A 19,323-nucleotide genomic window follows, 5' to 3' on the forward strand; every position below is an offset into this window, starting at 1 on the left:
CACACCCAAAAATTGCCCATGAAGATCTGGGTTATAATAGATCTTCAGTACCACCAGAGGTGACTAACAAGATCGGGTGGTTAGGCTCCCTGGCTTGGTTGATGCATGCCATCATATCAAAAGTGCGTAGACCGGTGCTCATGATGTCAATCACTTGATTGTTTGGTCCATACTCAATTTACAGACCGCTGTCTTGTAGCTGGAATATTGCGGAGTGTGGCGTTAAACAAAAAGAAAAATGTTTTAGAATCTGCTGGCCCATTGGATGGATATCTTTGACATTGATTGTTGTCTAACACCAGATTCAGCAATATTCAAGTTATATGAAGGAAGTCCATAAATACATATAATCATGTCTGGACCAGACAATCCAGTGATTGACATAATGAGCATTGATCTAGCCAATTGTGATATGAAGACATGCATCAAAAAGTCCATTAGTGATTGAGTGTGAGTGAGTTGGGTTTAACACCGCTTTTAACAGTATTCCAGTTATATCACGGCGTCTCAGATTAATGTGGGAGGAAAGCCCGAAGTGATGCAGGTCTCAGACGTTTACCACTTCGGTGAAACCCATGAGCACAGGTATGGTGCTGACAAACCTAGAAACATAATCGGGGCGAGCTGGGATTCGAACCCACAATCATAGGTTTCTGGCGTGGCCAAGGGACGCAACTCTGCACAGCGATTTGCGGCCCCTAAGTCCATTAGTCACCTGACCCGTGAAGATGCTGGGTAGAATAGGTCGTCAGCAACCCATGCTTGCCATAAAAGGCGACTAACTGGCTCGGGTGGTCAGGCTAGCTGACTTGGTTGATGCATGTCATCGATCCCAAATGCGTGGATCGATGCTCATGATGTCTATCACTGGATTGTCTGGTCCAGACTCGATTATTTATAGACCGCCGTCATATAGCTGGAATATTGCCGAGTGCGGCATTAAACAACAAACCAAACCAAATTGATGAGTCACCTCTTACAGCAAGCATGGATGGCTGAATACCTATTCTCTACCTGGTTCTTCACGAGTCCTTGGCAAGGCTGATCTGGGCTATTGGGCTGGTGCTTATTTCTATCCCTACCTTGTATTGTGACAACAAAAACTAAACATGCACCAAATTCCAATACATTGGGGAAAAACAGCTGAGTAATATAAGCCATTATTGAAAGTAAGGATTCAAACTTCTGGATCAAATTGGGGCATAGTCATGAATGGGAACCAGCACATAAAGTTTCAACTTTATTGGTCAAGACTTTGTGTTTTCGGAGGACTTTCTCACATTGTGAGGAAATGCATTTGGAGAGAACTGAGAAGTATGACCAAAGTGCAAAGGTCCAATTTTAAGATATGACAACTAGTGCATAATGTATTGAGCCCGACTGCTAGCTATATGTGATTAAACTTTGTACAAAAATGATTGCATAATAGTCATAAGCAAGTCTTAAAATATGGCTTCTTTGTAAGCCATACTGAAAATCAAACACCTTGAAGAAATTGAGGGTGGGGTGAGGGTGTCATCACTGATAGGAACAAGTATGTGAAGTTAAGTTTTATTGGTCAAGATGTTTGAAATGTTTACGATGGACAGAGGTCACATGCTGACTTTCAATCAGGTGAGCTAAAATTAAATTCTCATTGTGTGCAGACTTGTTTTGTTTACAGTGTTATGTATGTATTGACTTCTCTCAGAACAGTTTGCATTGACCACACTACATGAACACAATGCATTATCTGAAGGGGCAACATTTAACCCTCATTACTAGCTTTTGAAGCTAGAATGGATAACAGCCCTATTGTAATTTTTAGATTCAATATTATTATTCCACCACTTGATGGTAACAACTGCAACCCTAGAACAAGACATCCGATTCTGTACCTGCATGTGGACTCTTGGCAAACTGTGCCTTTACAAGAGCTTCATTGCTCTTGAGAATAAGCGCCGATAATTCAAAATTAATATTAAACAGTTTATAACTTTGCCTCTCAGCAGCACATCCAATAACTGTCAAACTTTGCAAGTTCTAACAGAATCAGACGAAAATCACTCTTTGTTCTTTGTTCTTGGAAACAGGTCATATGTCGTGTACATGTAGTTTGGCAGTTAAACTTGATATGTTTTGCAAGTTAAAATTTAGCTTTCTGGAAACATTTTTCATAAGTGAGTGAGTTGGGTTAAACGCTGCTTTTATCAGTATTCCAGTTATATCATGGCGTGTCAGCTTAATGTGGGAGGAAAGTCCGAAGTAATGTAGGTTTCAGACGTTTACCACTTCAGTGAAACCCACGAGCACGGGTATGGAGCTGACAAACCTAGACACATAATGAGGGCGAGCTGGGATTCGAACCCACAATCATAGGTTTCTGGCGTGCCAAGGGCACAACTCTGCACAGGAAAATCACCGCGCCTTAGGCTGGGCAACCCGTGCTCGCATTTTTCAAAAGCTGCCCAGAAACTACAAAATTTGATACTTCATAACTCGCTACATTGGTCTCAGATCATTTTACATTGAACCTATCTCTTGTTTGGTTGCAATGTAAACCAAAGAAAGATGCTGTAAGTGGGATGCTCCCAGCAGATTATTACCACTGCACACCATTAAACCAATGGCATACATTTTAGCTAGACAAACCTGTGGATGGATGACAAAGATATGTCAGTCATTTTGATGCATGAGCCATGTAGCCCTGGCCTAGCCAATGCCAAGACACCAATCACATTCACTGTCAAGGCAGGGGCAAGGGTTCTACAGCCAACTTGAGGACTTTCTTGTGACTACTTGAGACATAAACCATGTCACCTTTCACCTCAAAGGATCGTGAGTTTCTGTGACATGTTCGGAGCAGGAAATTGGGTTATACTTTTTTAGCAATTGTATTTTGCTCGGTCACATTCAGACAATTTTATGTTTATGGCTATGTTGAATAGTTTGGGTTTGTCAGTCAAAAAGCATAAACCAGTCCATAATTCAGGCAGACCGATCTCAAATGAAAATCGATTGTTTATTTGTTGTTTAAATAAACAAATCAGTGAGAAAGATTGATTCACTGAAAAAGAATAATTAAAAAATCACTCCAGATTTAGACTCCAGAGAATGGAGTGATTATCATGATTATTGCTTACGTTGGATCAGCAATCTGGCAGGTACAAAAGATGTTGAATGCAAGGCAATGATTATCTGTGATATATCAAACTGATGAAATTTGTTATTATTTAAAAAGACCTTGTTGGCTTCTTCTACATGTTTTCTTTTGGCATTGTTGGTTTTACTTATTATCGGTTTTGTGTGTCAAGGAACGGTACAAATCCTAATTAAAAAGTGTTGTTTTAACATTTTGCTTTGGAACCTAAAATAGCAACACTAAAGACATCAAATCTCTGAACTGTATTCAAGAAATACACTTTCTCTTGCAGGGTATCTTATATCATTACTAACTGAAGCAGTCAGTAAATAGTGCTGCTTATCCAAACATATTATGTTTGTTTGTATATATGTACGGTTTAGCTTAATACGTAGCCAACATTATGAAATTATGACGGGCAACACCCCCTCCTTCCGAGTCCTCGAGGTTAGGGCAATGAAAAGGGCCCCTTAACTTTCAGAAAGTCTTATCATAGACATGTGGAGAACATTTTCGAACTTGACACATCAGTGACAAAATAATGTCTGATGCTGTTCCCTATCATGACTTGTACCATGTTTTCGTGGCTTTTCAGGTGAACAATTGACTTCCTTTTGCATGAGTTTGTGATGGGTGCCACCGGTGGGGCAGGATAGGCTAACCTTTTTGTGAACACCTGGTACTATTTTATAGTGATTCGCAAACACATGCTGCTCATAAAAACGGAATCAAACAATCGCGATATCTTATGAATGAAGATAGGGTTTTTGTCGTTTTTATTGTCATATTTGACTGAAACACTGTGTAGTTAACTTTATTCACTGAAAGGACTTTTTTATTTAGTGTTTAGTGACATTAAGATTCCAGATCGGAGCGAACACAAGTTACCACTTTCCAGATTTAAATCACTATTCAAGGTTCACTTACAATGAAAATATATTACACTTATATCATGTGTATATTTGGAAATAAGAGAATAAGGCAAAGGTTGTTACAGACGATGTCGTATTGGGCTGTAAATCAAAGGTTTCCACTGACCAGCTTCCCAAACTGATCGATCCAACACCCGTTTGTGAGACATCTGATAAGGGGATGGTAATCGTATTGATTCCTGTGTATGAAACATGCAGTGTTCAAAATACTGCAGGAACCCAGTGTCCTTGAGGTTTCGGATAGGACATACTGATCTTGACACTTCTTTAATCTTCAGTTAATAACATGAGGTTATAATAACAAGAATGTATCACCATAAAGGATAAATCTTTACATTTATCCTTAATTTCTGATACCAACATGAATAAGCACTCAAAGCCACTGGACGATTCAAAAAGGTTCTCCATTGTTTCGGACAGCAACGGAGTAGTGATATTGAAGTAATTCACATAAAACCATGTAATGCCAGATCCTGCTGCATATAATTTGTATAACTAACTACCACATGACAAAAGACAAACGGTCACACAAGATTAACGACTGCAACCAGGTTGACGTGTCATGTGATAGCAATGTGCACAAGCTAGTTCCTGTATTGATTCCTATTCCTGAGAGACTGTGAGGAACCAGAGTGGTACAAGATAGACACAATTTGTTTAAACGGTATGAAAATGAATCATAAAACTCAAAAAAGGGAAGAACAGTTCACAAACCATATTAACTAATATATTGTTGTGACCATGGTCATTCCTTTTATGGAGAACTGCTCTTCCACATGACTAATGAATTTGCATGGTAGCATGTATCCTACTGTTGTCGTTGAGTTGTGTTCTGTGCACGTTGAATCACAAAATAAGGTTCGCTAGTTATTCAATGAACTGTAGTTCTTGAAACAGGACAAAAACACATTGATCAATGGCTGCACTATGGTTAGTCCCATTTCTCATGGAATGTGTTTCTGTTTTGGATTAGTTCTTACTACATTTGTATTTGTGGTTGTGTACAATGAAAATAACTGATTTATAAGAGATTTTCAGTTTAAATATGTTCAGTGTATTGGTGTTGTGTGCAATGTCTTTATTGCAAGACCACCAGGTTTACAACTATGTGGGAGGTCACACTATGATACCCATCTTGAAACACTGGTGTCATCGTATTAGTGGTGCTACTGTGTATTTCAGATGAGTGAAACAATGGAGACAGACTTTCTTCTTTGTCACAAAACGTAACAAGGAAACAAAAATCAAGAATCAAAAGAGCTGGTTGTATGATGCAGGCATTGTTTCAAGCTCAAATTTATCCCCACCCTCTGCCATGTTGAGCAGGTGTGTCCCTGGCCATGTTGAGGAGCCCTAGTGTTAAGCCTTGTGATTGGCTGTTGAAAAGAAAAGACAAGTTCAGAGCTCCAGATAAGCTTTTGGTGTTGTGGGTATTTTACCCATGCATTTTAAAATCATTGGGTATCAGTAATTCTATCTGTGTATTCAAATTTCTGTTACCCACTAGTTTTTACACATGTGGGTATTAAGGTTAAATATTTAAAAACACTATTCATCTAGTCCCTGCAAACTGGTGTCGTGTGGGTTTGAGAGCTTTATAGGACTCAAAAATACCACGATACTTCCACAAGAAAGTGTGATGGCAAATGATCATGATGTGACTGTCATCGTGGAGTTTGGCAAGGTTGACGGAATACCCGTTTATAATTTCAAAATAAGTTGCTGATTTGCTAATCGGATACGCAGGGTTACTTCACAATATTTTGATGATACGCAGAAATTTTATTTTTGTAGCGTATCTGTAATGTTCGTTGCGTATTTGATACGCTTGGATTATCTTTTACTGCGTATTTCTGCATTTCTGATGCGTATTTCAGCAGATACGCAGCTTATCTGGAGCTCTGCAAGTTGAAGAGTGGCAAACGTTTCTCTACAGCACAGCTTGCATAGTAAGATAGGGTCATTCATTTGTTAAGTTTTGTTTCATCATGTATAGTGTTACATGTATCATATCAAAGGCCATGTATCAATGGTAACGCTGTGCATCCGGGTTTTTATGTATCGTTTCACATTTGCGTGACATGTAAATTTTCATTCACGTGTTATTTTATCAATCTCATTCAAATCAGTACTATTACTAAGATATGATACCTCTGTGCATGAAGATCTGACAAACCCTCTGTAGGTCAGCTTAGTTGAACTATTGCATTCAGCCAATCTGTGCTGATAAATAATTGGTACAAATGCATATCAAATTTCTTTATCTCTAGAAATGAACAAAACTTTTCCAAATGCAAAATATTGAGGAAGTGTCCAATGCTGTCCATTATACTGAGGACATTTTAAACATCTAGTCTTTAGTGACCTCCATGGCATCCACATAAAAAATATATCTTCAATTGATGGTATATTTTTGGTCTGTGTCTTTTTTTCATTTTGTACAGATGAAATGACGCCAGATCATATGAGAAAGTTAGCATCTGATTGGCTCAAGAAGCTATGCCTCCTTTGTTCAGATTGGGACCTTTCATGGAAGAGGGTTTGTCTGATCTTTACAGGGGTGTCAATCAGAGTAAAAGAACTTATTTTAATTTGACTGCATGTCTTTCAATGTCATGTATCTGAAAGTAACAAGCACACATGAGAATAGGGAATTACATCATTTCATGGACAACCATGTCTCAATATCCCCTTTTCGTCAACAAGAAAGTCATCATACAGTTAGGCAGATGAACATTTAAATTTAATACTGTAATATCTATGATAACAAAACATCTAACATGTGACCACATGGTCGGCTGTGTGATCTTAATGTTCTACCATGTTTCAATACCAACGACTTTAAATATTGCAGTTTTGCGACAGACGGTTACACATGACTGCTTTCGTTTGTGCATAGCATCTGCTATTCTGAATAATCCAATAACAGCTCCTCACGGCGAAAAATCAGTTCGGTCCCGACTCTTCAATCAATGTACGCACTGCTTGAAGTTGTTTATTTTCGTTGGTCATGCGAAGATCACGAAGAGACATGTTGCTCAAGGTAACTTATCTTAACACCAAAATATACGTGACGATAAGGAAATTCAATGTTGTGCAAGTAAAAATTGAGCGTTTTCAAATGATGCCGGTATTACCACACACTTTCCACACATAAGTGTGAAATCTACAACAGAGAATTGGCAACATCAGTTGGCTGTATTATGTTTAAAAATACCCTTCAATTTCTCAGAAGCGAACTTATTTCAGTCGACAAAGTAATGTTTTCATATTGTTGCTGATGTGATGAAAACATTTTATGTAATTCCTTCACAACAATGATCAATTGCTGTTATAGTACACAATGTTTTGAAAAACTTTGAAAAACAGTTTGTTCATAATTATATGGCACACCTGTACCCCTTGTCTCTACACTGAGACCTAAAAAGATATGTTTGATCATTTTCTTTTCTACAATTCATATTTTTTATCAATATTGGTTGGTTCATAGAAATCTGAATTGGCTCCTTGGTGTGTAACGTGTAATTCACTATTTGAAGCAAGTAAGCTGTGACTCTTGGCATTTGTGATTTAGCAGGTTACAACATTGTAACATGGTAACAATCATTTATCAAGTTAATGATTAGATACATTAGTTTTCACAAATGCACAAATGAATTGCAGTATCCCTAGTTTTTATATAATGAACTTGTCTCTTCCTCCAAGACTAAAATCAATTCAGATTTTGTTTCTAAAATGAAAAAGATGTGATTTATCAATCAAAATCAATGTGGTAATTTAAGAAATTGATTTGCATGGGAAGTGGTATTGAGAACATTACCTCATTTGAGTCACAACCAGATAGATGGATAAAGATGAGGACAGTATTAAAATATCAGTACTTACAATTCATATTCACCACAAGCAGACTAATAGAATCAGTTATTAATTTAAACTGTGTTAATAATAGTAATAGTAGCACAATTAATATTTGCGTGTCCTGTTAACAGGGTCAAACTATTGAATTTTGCATGATTAGTGTCAACTTGCAACTTGTATACAGACGAGGTCCTCCATTGTTAGACATCATGACTATCCATGCCTTGATGAACTTGTTTGGGTCTCATTCTTTTCACCATGCTGATAAGTTTCCACTTCTGAACATGGTTGAGTAGTCAGGTGATAGTCCAAACTCATGCTCCAGCATTCATTCGTAATGCGAATGTCGGTGTCCATAGCCAAAGTGAAGATAAGCTCCAATTTGTCTAGATCTAGTTGGTCTTACTACACGTGCTGTTAAAAATTAGGTTTGGTGTTTTTACAAAGTTCTGTTTCCCCGCAGTAGAACATTACAAGATACTCACTTTTCATAAATTCTTTCTTCGCAAATGGGACATAGTTATACTGGTACGAAGGGAGATTGGAGAATTGTAGGCTACATAATATCTTCGATTGGTCAATGGATTGATTCAACACGTGGATAGGTCGTTCGATCGTTGATACCTAATTAGAGTGAAAACTATTAAACTCTCCAAACGAATGAACCCAATACGTACATTGAGGAAGGACGCTTCCGTATATTATACACGAGTTCTCGCTCTCTTAGCGTTCCCGACTTTCGTTGTGATTCCGCACAATTTGGCGTGGTCGCTACGGTCACGTGACGAAAAATGTTGCCTACATTTCCATTCACCCCTGTTATTATCACTTTAACATCCACTATCTTAACGCACAACGATGAAATTATTAATTCACATCTAATGTTTCGTCAAAAATACATCAACTTAGCAAATGTTACAAGAATGTCCTGCTCGCAAAACTACAGATACCTCGAGACGCCATTTTGATCCGTCTACAAAGCGCGGTCTCTTTACTATTTCTGTAACCGACATAACTCTCAATCGATTTCAGTGAATCCTTGCGCTTGTGCCATAATGATTCGTTAAAGGCAAGCTTAAACCGTAACAATCTACCTCCAAAGTTATAAACACGTCTTCTTCAGCATCTTCTTTCTTGAATGTACATTTTTAGCATATATTCTACAATCACCCCAGAAGTGACTCTATGCAAATGACGTTAGTGCGCAACTAAAAGGGAAAAAAAACAGATACTGAAAAAAGGCTATGAATATACTACTACAGTTTGATTGAATCAATGAACTAACACTTTGTCAAACAAAATTGCACTGGAACAATATATTATTTTTTTCATTCGTAGCGAATTAATTAATACAGCAGCAAATTCCATTCTCTACACAACTGACTCTATTATGTAGCCCCTCAAAGAATAACAACAAAATTGCAATATAAGCAAAGTACATGAATATTACGCCGGTTTATAGATGATTGTGACTAACGACATTTCGACTGCCTACATAACATACTTAGTTGTATTGAACAAAATATAGTGAAGGAACAAAGAAGTTCAAAGTAAATGTTTATTGACCTAAATTAGTTGTGCATATAAATTGCAACTTTGATAATGTGAGTGCTTTTCATGAAATCACTAAATGGTTCTGAACAAAGCCAATATATATATATATATATATTCCATTATCACTAAAAGATATGGGAATTATAGGCTGCTTATGAAATATATATACACGAAGAAATTCAATATCTGTAAGTGACAATTTAGAAGCTGTAGTATCATTGAAGATAGAGTTTATTTATAATAATTGGATGCCAACACTTTTTTTTTATTCTTTCAATGCGACATTTTATCTTGCTTGATAAATTCCAGCATCTGTACCGAAACGTCACATTGAAAGAATACAGAAGTTGAAATCCATGTCAACACTGTCTTCAAAGATATAATTCGTTTTCTATTCATGTACATTTTCAAATACATTATGCGCTTTGAGAGCCAAGTGACACGTTCGCTGTTGTAAACTTGAATAGTCGTGAGGGAAGTAGTATATTGAATGTTTACAGACAACCAACATGGCGGGGATTCGAATGGAATTCCTATTCTTACTCATCGTCGTTCATGTAACAAATGCTCAAACGTACTACTCATCATTCCAAACTAAAGCTGACTGTAAAAACGGACCAAGTGAACGTTTCCACGAATTTTACGATGCTGTCTCAATGACCTGCCAACCGTGTAGTGAAAATAGCACACTCCAGAAAGCAAGCTCCGATGGTAAGTGCTATTCCTGTATGAACAAGTCTGAGACCGAACTAGTATTGTGCGTCTTGCCAGTTGGACTTTTTCACCGCACGGCATAAGTAATAACGAATTGTAATTAAAAAGTTAATGGATAGCCATGGACGAGTAGTTATAAAAAAAATAGCACCATGCAGAAATGGCCCCAGACAATTTGGAGAAAATGACCCCAAATTTTTGTGAAAATGGCCATAACTTTTGGAGAAAATGGTCCTATGTTTGGGAGGAAATGGCCCCAAATATAACTAAGTTGGCCGATTGTTACATGAGACCCTTGTCTCCCATTTGACACTATTAACATTGTTATTTTGTTTGTTTTTCATTTAGTAGTAATCAATGGCACTTAAAAAGCCAGAGATGCCACAGACAGTAACTCATACTGAAGAAGTGAAGATTAGTGATGCCCCATAATTGGTCCCCTATATCAATTGTTATTTTGTTTCTAACAATAATTTCGGAGAACCTCTCGAGAAGTGAGGGCTTAGTTTTTCCCCGATCTGTGTAAGAAAACGGTTCCGAGAAATCAGAAGGCTTTACCCTGTGACTCTTGTCAGGGATGGATTAACAGTGTATGTGAACCTGGAGTTCAGTACAAGGAGCTAACACAGGAAGAATCCTCTGGAAAGATGGGCAGATGACAGTTTTACGACTACTGACTGCTTGCAGTGCTACCCATGGACAACTACCTCAGGAAGAGATGGAGTTTGAGACCATGTAACATTGTGACATTCCAGAATATCTTGTCAATAAGTTAACTAAATGTCTAAACAATAAATCAGCAGTAGAAATGAACATTTTTTTGTCCACTAGTCCTTATAATGACAACATATAGTAAAACACTTAAAAATGTCAAATTTCTTCTTGTCCTTATGATACTTTAACTTCTGGCCAGTTTGGCAAGGACTACAGGTTTTTAAGGGTTTTGCAACATGTTATCATTATGAAGACAAGTGGACTAAAAGTGTTAGCTTCTACCCCTGTGTCATACTGTAGACGTCACACCGAAGACCCGGGTTCGATTCACGACATGGGTACAATGTGAAGCCCATATCTGGTGTCCCCCGTCGTGATATTGCTGGAATATTGATAAAGGGATGAAAAAACAAACTCACTCACTCACTCATACTGTTGATGAACAGATGAGATGCATTCCAGAGTGCTATAGAAAAAAACAAGCATACACAGTGACATACTTAAAGCACATTTATATTCTGCAATGCACAGCATTATCAAGCATACACTCATAATCAGGGGATTCAGAACTACAACATGAACTGGTTTCCGTTTTGCATTGAGGAATATGGACTCATCTGCCGTTTAAGGTACTGGAAATTGTTATGTATTCTGATTTAGGCTAGGATACATTTCTGTTCACTGAAACGTACCTCAGATACATAGCTGTAGTCCCCATGCCAACGACCCCTTCAGTCTCATTTATGATGCTGTATCAAGTGTGTGTAATGAACTGTTACACCACTGCTACAGGTTGATGCCATTTGTTTATCCGGCTAGTCCCCACTGTGACAGGCTGATGCCGTTGGTTGTATCTTGCTAGTCTCCACTGCTACAGGCTGATGCCATTTGTTTATCCGGCTAGTCCCCACTGTGACAGGCTGATGCCGTTGGTTGTATCTTGCTAGTCTCCACTGCTACAGGCTGATGCCATTTGCTTATCCGGCTAGTCCCCACTGTGACAGGCTGATGCCGTTGGTTGTATCTTGCTAGTCTCCACTGCTACAGGCTGATGCCATTTGTTTATCCGGCTAGTCCCCACTGTGACAGGCTGATGCCGTTGGTTGTATCTTGCTAGTCTCCACTGCTACAGGCTGATGCCATTTGCTTATCCGGCTAGTCCCCACTGTGACAGGCTGATGCCGTTGGTTGTATCTTGCTAGTCTCCACTGCTACAGACTGATGCCATTTGTTTATCCGGCTAGTCTCCCCTGCTACAGACTGATGCCATTGCTTATATCCAACTAGTCTCCACTGTGACAGAGGTTGACAACATTGGTAATATGTGGCTAGTCTCCACTGTGACAGAGGTTGACAACATTGGTTATATGTGGCTAGTCTCCACTGTGACAGGGGTTGACAGCATTGGTTATATGTGGCTAGTCTCCACTGTGACAGAGGTTGACAAAATTGGTTATATGTGGCTAGTCCCAACTATGACAGAGGTTGACAACATTGGTTTTATGTGGCTAGTCCCAAGTATGACAGAGGTTGACAACATTGGTTGTATGTGGCTAGTCCCAACTGTGACAGAGGTTGATAACATTGGTTATATGTGGCTAGTCCCAACTATGACAGAGGTTGACGCTATTGGTTATATCCTTTGACAGGCTGTTGCCATTGGTTACATCCTGTGACAGAAGCTGACACCATTGGTTATATCTTGCTAATCCCCACTGTGACAGAGGTTGACACCATTGGATAATGGTTATATCTGGCTATTTTCAGAGAAAATAACTAGTTTCTCTATATTTGGACTCGACTCGACTGACAGACCAGTGGTCCAGTCTATCCCTGGTGATACTACTCATATTATCAGTGGTATTTGTAAGAATAATTTTGTGACTGGCCATCAGGGCTACCTCCAGTTTCACCTAACCTGCCTTTAGACAATCTGACTAGGCAGCAGAGCCAGGTTGCCGTTCCACACAGCGATCTTGGTCCTAAGGTGATGATAACTCCCATACCTTAACATAGACTTAGGACAGTCGTAGTACTAAGGTTGTTTTGTACAACAGCACCCGTGACAAAATTCTTTTAAGTTCAACTGGCCTTCTTAATCCAAATAAAAATGTTAAGTCATCATAACAGAAATAGTATTTTTGTCATAACGCATCTGTTATCGAAGGGAGGTAATCATGGTAATGTCAGGGGTAGAAACAAATAATAATTATCAATTCCATTTATGATTGTTTATTCCATTTGTTATGACTGGTTACTTTGCTTTTGATTTAACCCTTCCATGTTTTAACTGGCCATGGGCCAACAGACCAGTGGTTAAGTCGACATCTGATTAAACTTACCTCCGACATGTATGTATGTTACAGAATGTTTACTCACTCTGAACTCTTCCTACTTCCAGGTCTTACGTGTGAGTGTAACCCAGGGTTCAAGTACACTGCAGACTTTGGTGGCACCCAAGTGAAGTGCCAGGCTTGTCCAGCTAATCAAGTAAGATTGTTAAGCTGAGTGTTGTTTCTCTTACATGTCTTATGTTTTAGGGGGAATGGGGGGCCCAATCGTCTCAGGCATCGCGATTCGCTGTGCAGAGTTGCGTCCCTTGGGCACGCCAGAAACATATGATTGTGGGTTCAAATCCCGGTTCGCCCCGATTATGTTTCTAGGTTTGTCAGCACCATACCCCGGCTCATGGGTTTCACCGAAGTGGTAAACGTCTGAGACCTGCATCACTTCAGGCTTTCCTCCCACATTAAGCTGACACGCCACGATATAACTGGAATACTGTTAAAAGCGGCGTTAAACCCAACTCACTCACTCACTTATGTTTTAGCTCTCCGCACATTTTTAGAAATAATAATGTACATGTCACTCATGTCGCTCATATCATAAATAGATTGTCTGTGAAAGAAATATACAGGAGTTTTTAAAGAAATGCAATTATATTTGTTATTTCGGTTGTAAGCAAATTGACAAAGATGAATGTGAGTGAGTGAGTATGGTTTAATGTCGCTTGTAGCAATATTCCAGTAATATCACAGCAGGGGACACCAGAAATGGGCTTCACACATTGTACCCATGTCGGGAATTGAACCTGGATCTTCGGCGTGACGAGCAAACGCTTTAACCACTAGGCTACCCGACCGCCCCTATGAGGAAGTGATATCAGAGAGACGCATATCAGTAATTTCAAGTGATACAATGGCACATGGACATCTGCAGGAGCAAGTTTCAATGCTTTCTTTTGTAGATACATGATAAAGTGTGGGGGGGGGGGGGGAGGGACTTTTTGATTCCTAACCCTTACCAAAATGTTTTTCATATCCTTTTCTTTGAGTTTAGGGTTAGAAATTATAAATAAGGGTTTATCATTTGGCAAAGTACAGAAAATGCCTTTGAAAGTTGATTTGTGAATTCAGTCAGTTATGTATTTTGTTCATTCTATTGTTAGGGTCAGCTTTACATTGCTTTGGATTTGTTTTGAGCCTGGTATTCTGAACAGGACTTATGTTTGTGTTTCCCATGAACTGTTGTCTAGGTTACGTCACCAGATGGGTGGGAGTGTGTTACATGTCCGGGATCTGTCACTGCCACTAGGACCTGTTCCAGCTGTTCATCCACTCTGCCGCAAGTACAAGGTATTCATATTATTCATATCAACCTGATGATGTACCTCCACTGAAGAACGGAGTAGCATTCTGCAAAGATCTACTGATCAAGCATGTTATGAGCAGGGTGGGGGGGGGGCATGCCAGAAACCGGTTCGCCCCGATAATGTTCTAGGTTTGTTAGCACCATATCCACGTTAGTGGGTTTTACCAAAGTTGTAAACACCTGAGACCTGCATCATTTCGGCCTTTCCTCCCAAATTAAGCTGACACGCTGTGATATAACTGGAATACTGTTAAAAGCAGCGTGAAGCCCAACTCACTCACTCACTCACTCACTGTTATTAGCAGGGAAATGGAATCTGAAGTCTTGTCAGTATACCACAATATGATTTGTATCATGATACTTCCTTCATATTACGATACATATTGCAATACGTAATTCATGGCAAGTTTCATAGGCCATTGATCAGAAATTGACAAAGGAGACAAAAATAATATGGATAATAACTTCTTTATTATACTGTAATAGTGATGTTTCGGTATAGATTCTTATACCATTGTCAAGCAAGACTGAATGAAGATCTGGGGTAGAATAGGTCTTCAGCAACCAATGCTTGCCGTAAAAGGCGACTTTGCCTGTCGTACGAGGCTTGTGTGATGCATATCATCGTATCCCATTTGCATGGATCAATGCTCGTGATGTCAAACACTGGATTGTCTGGTCCAGACTCGATTATTGGATAAGTTTATAATAGGTTTGAAATAGTATAAATCTCTGTTGATAGGATTGTGGCGGCAAATTTGGACTGCTTTTTTTCTTTTAGTGAAGTCATGGAGATTGATTGATGGGAGAGGATTCGAATGTTTTCCCAATTCACTCACTGTTCGTGACTGAGTAAATGTTGCCTAATGATGCATCAGCAGTATTGCTGTTATTTGTGGCTTGTCACTGTTTGTAGTTTTGTGTGGTGTTATCAGTTAAATCATCAGGATTATCAACTTTCCAGAATAATGTGATCTGTTATTGTTTGTTACTGTGATGTTTGACACCGCACTCAGCAATATTCAAGCTATAATGACAGAGTTCTACAACAATGGAGGGGAAATTCCAGTGGTTGACATCAACTCAAGAGCATTGGGGATACGATGACATGCATCAACCAAGTCAGTGAGCCTGACCACCCAATCCTGTTAGTCGCCTCTTACAACAAGCATGGGTTGTTGAAGACCGATTCTAACCCTAGATTTTCATTGGGTGTTGTTAGTAATTCCATCCTCATCAGAGAATACAATGATGAAAAGGATATAATTTGGAATATTGCAAAATGTAAGTTAAAAGCATGTCCCATGATGTTCAATATGTTCTACTAAGTTTATACATGTCTGTTTACAGTGGGTCGTGGAGTTGATGGAAACTGGGTCAGCACTGCCAATGAGAGATTCTGTCGGAACTGTGCAAATTTCACTTCCCTCAACTATGCTGGTGACAGGTAGAAAATATGATATTGTTTTAGAATACAGTCGTGCCCCGCTTATACGGACTTCAGATATCCGGAAACCTCGGTTCCCGGACGATTTTCATTCAAAACGAAATAATGACTATATAAATTTACCCGTATATACGGAAATTCAGTTTCCGGAACCGGACGGTCATTTTCATACACAAAACACTGAAATGCACACAAAATTGTCTCACTTATCCGGACAATACACTTCCGCTGGTGGTAATCCTTTGACTCGTGAGAAGTCAATTAACCAAGTGACACTGAGTTACGTTTGAGACGAGCTTGTTTATTGTACATGTAATCCCCAAGCACAAGTTCGTGGCTTGTATAGAGACCTTGATTACCTATTACGAGAACACAGGCGATCTGGACAATTTGGATTTATTGTTTAAAATTCAAACCTCAAAATGTGGTAAAGTTCAAACTTCCGTGACAGACTTCCAGTAAGAAGCTGGTTTCAGTTATACGGAAATTCGTTTATACGGACGAAATGTGAAGTGACGCAAGAGTCCGTATAAACGAGGCACGACTGTATAAGTATGCTGTTTTGAAATTTCAGCTGACCAGCTTTCTTAATTTGTTTATGGAAAATGCAATAATAAAGGGTTTTTAGCATTTGGAAGTTGGAAGAACCTGAAACTTTATGGATAGCGAATAACAGCTTGATTGTCATTTGTTACGGGAGTTTTCAGGCTACTTGATGATGTGCCTTGTGATAACAAGGGGGGCAATATAACAGTAAGACAAGATGTCCAGTTAATCTAGCTTATATTGGATACGTTTTTGTGTGTCCATATTTCTGTGTAAGATATATCTACCTAACTGTTATTCACTTTGACCAATCTCTTTTTCGAAGTACAAAACGTCGAATCATTAAAAACAGAGCAACTTCTATCAAATGATCTATAATATAATCCACTCTTATGAACCCTGGTAATTTCTGTTTGTCTTTATACGTTTGCAGCGCTTGAAAAGTAATTGTCAAACACAACTTGTCCTTCAGGGCAAATAGATATTATTTTGTACTTGTCCTGCAATGTTTTCGCTTCTCTTAAAATTTGTTTTAAAGTTTCATGTTCTCAATTATTAAGACCATTTTCTGGAATTAACCTTGATAAAGTAAAAATTCACAAATATATGCTGTGATTTTGTATGATATTATGCTGACTGAAGTTAATTCATAACTTGTGCCTACCTTTAGAATACAGTACCTCATACTTTTCAAACTTGGACAATACCTTATGACGTAATTTGTAGTATTTTGTTGCCAGTCACACCGGCTAAACAATGCCCTGTGACATCAGGGGTCATCGAGTGTGCATAAGCTCCTCCCAGTGATCTATCATCTCTACACAGAATGTCATTGAATACACCAAGCGCTGTGGAGAGTTTTGAATATTTGTTCACTGAATATAGCCTGCGGCGGCGCATTTTATAGCAAGCGCTAGTTTACTAAAGCACTTTTTTTTTTTTTTTTTTTCGTTTTTCTCCTAATTCAAGGGGCTAAAAGGGTGAAATGGGAACTAATATACATATATTATTTTTTCTGTGCATTAATTTTCATTATTGTGCACAAGAATGTAGTTTATTAGGGATAATATATTGGCGCTGAACACATCCAAATATCACTAGTGTTAGGGTAGGTTACCCCGAACTCTATCCTTAGCCCTCGGATGCCCCTTTCGATCATTAGGGTTAGGTACCCATTTAGTGGCTATTGGATTACCAGAATTCTGTCCTTAGCCCTTGGATCCCCTTTACGATCAATCATCCCTTCACAATCATTAGGGTTTGGTAAATCTACCCGTTTAGTTTCTATCATAGATGCTATAGCGGCTCCTAATATTCTTCACACAAAAAAACTTCGAGTAAAAAGAATGAAATGGTTTTGTGCCGAATACTTTGGCTACTGGAAACTGTCCTGGAACATTCACACAAGCCACTCTCACCGGCTACATTTTTTCAGTACTGATTCAAAAGCGAACTCACCCTTGTGTCGTCACTAGCCATGCACATGCCTCCCTCGTTCTTTACTATTATCCACATCATCCTTACGGTGTTCCCCACCACACTTTTCTGTCACAAAATCCACCCGACGAATTATTAAATAACATGTCATTCATGCGCACTCGCGAGTTCGACGTCTGACGTCTGACGCCTGGACCCGTTTTCAGTTCGCACCATATCGGTTCATTCCTCGCCACTCAGTATCTTGTAGATTACGGAATGGGACGAGTGTGCCAAATGGCATCGTGATCATTCGTAAGTGTCGATAGACTAAAGTCACGAGACACCATACCTACCCATAACCTTTGTAAGGGTCCCTCACCTATTCGACCCTTTTTGTTCAGTTCCGTAATGTCGTAGGCATGACTAGGTAAATTTGCACATTGTTTCACAGTGTGGATGTAGCTCAGTCGGTTAGCTGTTTGGCTAACAATCCGAAGGTCACGAGTTCGCGTCCGACGGATTCTCACAAAAACTGGTTGCTTGTCTTTGAGACATGTGACTTACGGCAGAGACCATCCTCACGAGAAGTTGTGGTACTGTATTCTAAAGGTGCTCCATAACTTGTTCATTTTCACAGCAATGAACATATTTCCTACTTTTCCCTTGACATTTTAATTTTTTCATTTCTTAAGTTGTTTAGCCCAGTCACGTCAAATGAAAGACAATAAGATTAACGGACTTAACTAGATTAACTACTCAACACCTGTAAGAGAATATGATGCTAGTCCTGGACTAAATAAGAACTGAGAATCTAAGATTGTGTCTACGAACAGTGCCTAATATTTATCAGTGTCAGTGATAATTAAAGGGTCGGTACATCAACGGTTGTGTGTGTTTTATGTTTGATCTTATGAAGAATATTTCCCAAGAACAGACACCAAACATATATTAAGTTTTTACTATGTTAATGTTTATACAATAAACTACAAGTATCAAATGGCATTGCATGGATAAGTCCATTAGAATAAATGTTTTTACCATTGTCTGGCCTGAACCTTGAAATTGTTTTGAAGACAATGTAGGCAATAGGAGAAGTTACCCGTAGGAAGGTATGCCCCATATCACATATCATCATGGATTTGGTCCCTCTACTATCTAACAGTATTGAAATTGTGCATGAAACTCAAGGTGTCTTTGTCATAGTCCTAATGCAAAAATTAAAGATTCATGTTGTCATTTGATTCAAATACTATGGCTTCCACAAACCTGAAGGACCCCCTTAATTCGAACACTGTTTAATATATACTAGTACTTATTACTAAGTGAGTGTGTTGAGTTTAATGCTGCCACTAACAGTATTCCAGTTA

General features: G+C 38.8%; 2 protein-coding genes across 3 annotated transcripts in view; one reads left to right on the top strand and one right to left on the bottom strand.

The window, feature by feature from the left end:
• Nucleotides 1-9,096, bottom strand: part of LOC139454524 (RNA-binding protein 12B-like) — a 34,162-nt gene extending 25,066 nt beyond the window's left edge. For both annotated transcript variants that reach the window (XM_071236293.1, XM_071236294.1), the window contains exon 1: nt 9,006-9,096. The gene's annotated coding sequence lies outside the window, so the exon portion shown is untranslated. The remainder of the gene's footprint in view (nt 1-9,005) is intronic.
• An 873-nt stretch (nt 9,097-9,969) lies between these two features.
• Nucleotides 9,970-19,323, top strand: part of LOC139454525 (meckelin-like) — a 36,183-nt gene continuing 26,829 nt past the window's right edge. The window contains exons 1-4 of the mRNA XM_071236295.1: nt 9,970-10,176; nt 13,295-13,383; nt 14,429-14,528; nt 15,895-15,991. Coding sequence (XP_071092396.1) covers nt 9,975-10,176; nt 13,295-13,383; nt 14,429-14,528; nt 15,895-15,991 — 488 coding nt within the window. The 5' untranslated portion in view covers nt 9,970-9,974. The remainder of the gene's footprint in view (nt 10,177-13,294; nt 13,384-14,428; nt 14,529-15,894; nt 15,992-19,323) is intronic.

This window comes from Haliotis cracherodii, unplaced genomic scaffold (assembly GCF_022045235.1).
Source record: "Haliotis cracherodii isolate W230 unplaced genomic scaffold, xgHalCrac1.p SCAF_10, whole genome shotgun sequence".
Lineage (NCBI taxonomy): Eukaryota > Metazoa > Mollusca > Gastropoda > Lepetellida > Haliotidae > Haliotis > Haliotis cracherodii.